The following is a 6,000-nucleotide window of genomic DNA, read 5'->3' as shown; positions in this document are numbered from 1 at the left end:
TTTTTGGTTTTTCTCCGGTACCGGGAACCGAACTCACGACCTTGCGCTTGCCAGGCAGGCGCTTTGCCGCTGAGCTAAATCCCCAGCCCCCAGAATCATTAGTAAGGATATTTTTTAAACCTAAAAAGCCTAAGAATGTAGTAGTATACTAATAATTCCTCACTGGATCTACTTTTTAGGGCTATCCATTTGTTGTGAGACAGGGTCTTGATAAATCACCAGGCTGTCCAGGCAAGTCTCAAACTTGCAGTCCTGCCTAGGCCTCCCCGAGTGGTAGGATTGATGTACATGTACCACAGTGCCTGCCTAGGCCTAGCCGTTTCTGATGGCGTAAGAACAGCTGAGTTGCTTGAACTCTCCGGGAAAGGGGTCGGAGCCGGGCTGCCCTTTATGAGTTGTGGCCCCTCGCGGAGGAGCTGGGCGGTGGGAATGCGTCTGCACCTGCAGCAGCCAGCAGTGGTTTCCGTCTGTTGTAGGTCCCTTCCATGGTGAGTACCAGCCTCAATGCGGAAGCGCTGCAGTACCTGCAGGGGTACCTTCAGGCTGCCAGTGTGACACTGCTGTGACCTGCGCGTTCCTGACTGGCCACACCCACTGTGGGTGAAGAGTCTACGTAGATGTGTGAGCACAGCTGCATTCAAACAAAGCAAGTTTTCCTTTTGAACTTGTCACAGTTTCCATCTTATAAAGGATATTAAATGTTGCTTTAAGCTGAACTTTGAGCAAACTAGATGGTTTGTGTGGTCATAAATATAAGTGGATGACTTTTTTCTGTTTGCAACTTCAAGGGACAATACCAATAGTTGAGTGTGCAACCTTGGTTTGAGTTGAGTATTTGCACGGTTTGTATCATTTTAAATTTTTGACAGACACTGTGGAAACTTCTATTACTAAATCCTTTGTTTTGAAACTCCCGGCCATTTGCATTCTTCTCGTCCTTTGTATGAAGCTTTTCTTGGAAAGGTAAATGAGAATCAGGTGTGTAACTTGCCAAGCGCAGTGCCCACTTCATAGTTCTAACTAGCAACAAAGAACCGAAAACTATGTATCTAAGAACATCTTCAGGACAGGTTTCTGGTGCTGGCACTTTTATAAAAAAGAAGAATTTTAAGTTTTTCCCTTCTCCTCTGAACTCCATAAAATCTTAATTTTAAAATCATTTAATGTCTTTTTTTTTTTTTTTGGTTTTTCTCCGGTACCGGGAACTGAACTCACGACCTTGCGCTTGCCAAGCAGGCGCTTTTGCCGCTGAGCTAAATCCCCAGCCCCTGTCTTTTTTTTTTTTTTTTTTGACAAAGGGAGAGGGAGCATTGCCAATCTGGAGCTTCCCCACCACAGCTTTGTGGGCAGGTCTGGGTGGCTGCACAGGAACTGGGCAGGAGGCTCCCCTGAGGGGGAGAGACTGCTGGCTCCTGCTGAGCGCACTGCCGGCGGGGATGTGCAGCTGCTTCCCGGCAGCCCCCTTCCCTGCAGGTCAGAGGTCACCCTTGGGACTCTTCGGGCCAGTCCCAGCTTAGGAGCCAGAGGTCTAGGAGGAGCCGCAGGAGTGCACAGCCCACCGAGGGCTGCCTGCCTCAGCCCGACCTGCAGAGTTTGCACAGCATTTGTTTTCAAGGAATGAAGAATCAGAATGTCTGAATGTTGGGAACCAGCTTACTTACGCTGGAATTGTTAATCGTCCATTTGTCTTAAACGGGAACCTCTTTCTGCATGGTGATTTCTTACATAGGCGCCTGATCGGAATGCTTTTTTATGCGGTGTTCTGATAGTGTTGCTTAATTTCAAGCTATCTAAGCGTGTTTCTACCATCTGGTCTTTTTAGGTTGTGTTGCTGTTGATTTTTGTTGGCTTTCACAAGGCAATGGAAGCAGTAAATTGTACATTACTACTTTGCTTGAGTGGTCATTGGTGAAGGATAATGAAGCGTTACTGATGACTTCTAAAGTAACTTGTTAAGCGAACTGGAAGGCCACGTAGGGAATTGGTAGCGATGGTTCCTGCGTGCTGGTTCCTGGGTTTCTTTGTATGGCTGTGCTCTTGCTAGGCTGTGGGTAAACAGTTAAAGATGTGCCAGGCAGTGACTCTTGAGGACGCTGTGTTCGTTCAGTGTATTAAACCACGTGCTTCCCTTCAGCGGTTCAGAATGAAATAGGTGCTGTTCGTCTTTGTAAACGCCGGGTGGGGTGTGCTGTTTAAGGTGGCTTCTAAGAAAGACTAGTGCTTTTCTTCTTTCCTTTGGCCCAATTAATTTATTATCATTCAGTTAATTGTTAAAGATGCTTTTTGTTGCAAACTCTCTGTCTGCCATCCAAGACGGTTTTTGTATGTCCTTTAAAGGTTTTAAAACCTGGCCTGTCCCAGCCAGTGTCCTTGCCCTGGCTTGCTCCGCTGTGTCACCCATCAGGATATTCCTGTCCACTTTTCTGTTCTAGAAATTCTTTGCTGGTGGTCTTTCCTTCCCATCTTCCGTTGCCCTGTGCTGTTGTGTAAGAAATGCTTCTGGTGGACATGTGAATATGCGATACCTAGGTTGTCAGACGGCTCCAAACTTGAACTTTCTACTACTCGAACAGCAAAATTTGAAAAAACTGCTCAATAGTCAAACCAAAACTCCACCCTGAAAAAACCTGTATGCGCCAAGAGAGTCACGTCTTGTCTCACCGTGGACCCAAAGGGGTGACGCTTCAGTCTAAGCGCTGCTGTCACCCAGACAGCATGTAGTGCTCGTGTTAGTGCATTAAAGCATTTGTCACCGTGGGATTTTCACTTTCGGGGGTTTTTGGTGCTTTGTGTAAAAGTTTGTAGCCACAGCACCAAAGAAGTTAGTGATACCAGCAGTAAAGTTAAGAGAAAACTGTGAATCATGATAGGATTAAAGAAATCATTGCAAAATTTGTTAAAATCCTGGAAAAATGAATGTATAAGTAATTGTGGGGCCTCAAAACCATTCATTCAGTTTTCCCTTATTATGAGAAAAAATACGTTGAGTTCCTCAACTGTTCAGTGTTCGAACACAAATGTAGAAGGAATTGAGTTCGACAACTGAGGTGTCCTTGTGTGTGTGCTTGGCCTTACAGCCCAGAGCACCATCCAGTTTTTGGTGTCTTCATTCTTTGCTTTTGCATGTTAGCCTGGTGTTGTGCTTGTTTTCTAAGGTGCAGGTCACACAGCTGGATGGCGCTGGATTGAAGCCCAGGCCTTACCCACTGTGTCATGGTTTGGCACAAGCCTCAGAGCCCCAGTCAGTTAATAAAGACTTCCTCCTGAGGCATTCTGCTAATGAGCCGTTTTCAAAACACACATCCTGTCCGTGTTCTTTGGGAACGTGGTCATCACCCTGCCATGTCCAGGAGCCCTCCCATCCGCAGGCACAGCCCCGTAACCAGCCTGATTGATGTGAGCGTTTGTTCCAGGTACAAAAGCCTGCAACAGCTCCTGTTCCTGGAGAAACATGAAGGCTTGGTTATGTGACTGGAAGGCAAGACCCACCCCTAGGGTCCACCCTGGGGTATTTGTAATATTTGAAACACTGCTCTTTGGTAAAGCAAAGACACTCCGTGGAACCTTTGGAAGTAACTTGAGAAGTATTTTCCAGTGGCTTCTCCGATAATAAGGAACATGGCCCAGCTTCTGGCCTGTCCCTCCATTCTCGGGGAGTTCACTGTACTTGGGGCAGGCGGCCACAGCTGTATGAGCACGTTGCCTGTCTGTAGGTTTCCCCCCTTACAGACCAAATGATGTGAGAGAAAATCTGGCAGCTTGAGAGCACCGTCTGTGTAAAGACCACACCACAGTAGATGGGGAAAGCTTCCTAGACTGGATGGGAAAGGTGAATGGGAAATAAAACAGAGAAAGTTTTTCACTGTGCACTGGAGAAAGGCCCAGCTTGCAAGCAGTTAAAGGAACCCCCCAGGGTCTGGAGGGGCACGTGATTACTGCTCCAGGATCCTGGGTTTCTGTAGCAAATGGCAGCTGAGAAAATAGAACCTGACCCTCTCGGTGGGCCCAGAAAGGGCTTGGCATCCCCCCAGGTCCTGCCATTCCCAGGTGCGGCAGCCGAGCTTGGTGTCTTGGGAATATCAGGCACCTCCCTCGAGCCAGCATCAAGCTGGAGCGAGCCCTACATGGGAGCCAGAAAGCCCCCTCTGCCTCCTTTCCCGGACTGTTGTCACGGGCTTCAGACAGATGGCTTTCAAATGAAGCATCCTGACCAGCCAGCTAGGGGGCAGGCATCAAATAAAGCCCACTGCCCTGTACCACGCATTCCGAGTCTCCAGCCCTCTACGCATCTGGCACCCATGCCTCGAGCCATTGGTCTCTCCACTGCCCTGATAAAGGGCTTAGGAAGCCAAACAGACCAGCTGTGGGCTTAACCGGTAGTGCTCCAGAGCCAGCTGAGGCATGACATCTGCAATCCAGTTGCCAATGGACAGGCGGTGCCGCCCGGGGAACCTGGGCCATGGTTATGGCTTAGCTCTAATCCAGAATGGTCCCTAGAGTCTCACGTGTTAGGATGGTGATCGGATTGGGCTTTACAGCTGATTTCTGCTACCAGGTAGGGTGTGGTCAGTGGCGGGACCTGGAAGGACATCTCTTCCCTTCTCGCCTCACCTGACTGCTTCCTACCTGCCTGAAGTGCACTTTCCTCTGCCAGTCCCTTCCACTGTGCTGCTTCTGCCTGGACCCGGCGGACCATGCAAGGGCTGAGACCACTGCAGCACGAGCCAGTGTAAACCTCTCCTCTCTTAGCTGCAGCCTTCAACCATGTTTACAGTGTTCTCGTCCATACATCCAAAAAGCCAGGAAAGTAACTTACTAGGAAGGACTCAGAAAATTCTCAGGCATGTATTTCCACATGGTCACCAATCTCCCATCAGCCTGCAGTAGGCATACAGTGTAGACAAAAGCCTGAGCCATCTCCAAGCTACAGAAAATCCAAGCCATTGACCTTAAGGGTCTGCTGGCAAAAGAGCAAGGAAATCAGAATCTTGCCATGTCCCCACATAGGAAGAGATACTACAGAACGGTCAAGGGGGTTGCAGAGGTTCTGACAGACCCTTTGTGCAGATGCAGACTCCACAGGACATCAGCACCCGCCAGTCCACATGAGCTCAGTGCCGTCAGAGGTCCGCTGTCCCTGCTGCTTGTGTACGCTAAGGAACGAGAGCGTTCACCACGAGCTAAAGGCTCCTCGAACCCACGTGGGAAGGCAGAGGGTCCTGTCACGGATCCTGCCTGTGCCCCAGCAAGCTCTGGGGCAGCAGTGAGAGTCCAAGCGAGCCCAGCTCTCTGGCCATGAAGGCAGCAGTGCAAATGCCATTGTCACAGCAGGGTGGGGAGCACGTGAACATGGTAAGATTGATGTTGGGACCCAGGCTGTGGGTGTCTTCCTAATTGTTTATAATAGACTTGTAATTTAAACAAATTTAACACTAATGCGGTAACTGCTCTGCTCTTGTCACTGCAGTCCTGGGTTTGTGTACGGCAGAAGGAAGTATTTCTAAAAAAGGGGTTGTTAATAGCACAGAATAAAGCAATACAAATTTCCTAGTTTTTGTTAACAAATTAGAATAGTAATTACAAAGCAAATGTGATATTTAAAGATTGACTTCACATGCACAGTCTGTATCTTTCTATTAAACACACCAGTACGAGTACACAGGCAAGGAAACTCCAAGAAAATGGCTGTTCTGCTTCGCTAACCAAGCCCCCAGCCCCTGTCTTTGAGTAGTCTGTTGCGTCCCGAAAGAATGGATCTCTTTAAAAGCCAGTTTGAGAAAACTGGCTAACTTCTCTGCCAACCCACCCATGCTTACATGCTCAGCAGAATCTGTCAAATCAGATGGTAGCGATCTGCTTCTCAAGTTACGTTTCCATACAAACTGAAGCCACGCCATCTCCAGCCTCAGCTGCCTTCCTGCCATCGCCCTAGTCTGCTGGGTTCCTCTTGGCGCCTACGCACCAAGCAGCAGCAGTAGCTTCTTGGGTGGGAAGGTCAAG

The 6,000-nt window shown here is 48.7% G+C and overlaps 1 protein-coding gene across 1 annotated transcript in view; it reads left to right on the top strand.

The window, feature by feature from the left end:
• Positions 1-910, top strand: part of Cse1l (CSE1 chromosome segregation 1-like (yeast)) — a 40,900-nt gene extending 39,990 nt beyond the window's left edge. Inside the window, exon 25 of the mRNA XM_013518240.1 lies at positions 477-910. Coding sequence (XP_013373694.1) covers positions 477-566 — 90 coding nt within the window. The 3' untranslated portion in view covers positions 567-910. The remainder of the gene's footprint in view (positions 1-476) is intronic.
• Positions 911-6,000: the final 5,090 nt, after the last annotated feature.

The sequence above is a fragment of the Chinchilla lanigera genome, unplaced genomic scaffold (genome assembly GCF_000276665.1).
Source record: "Chinchilla lanigera isolate Chin_1 unplaced genomic scaffold, ChiLan1.0 scaffold00044, whole genome shotgun sequence".
In the NCBI taxonomy this organism is placed as follows: Eukaryota; Metazoa; Chordata; class Mammalia; order Rodentia; family Chinchillidae; genus Chinchilla; species Chinchilla lanigera.
This window is presented reverse-complemented; position numbering and strand designations above follow the sequence as displayed.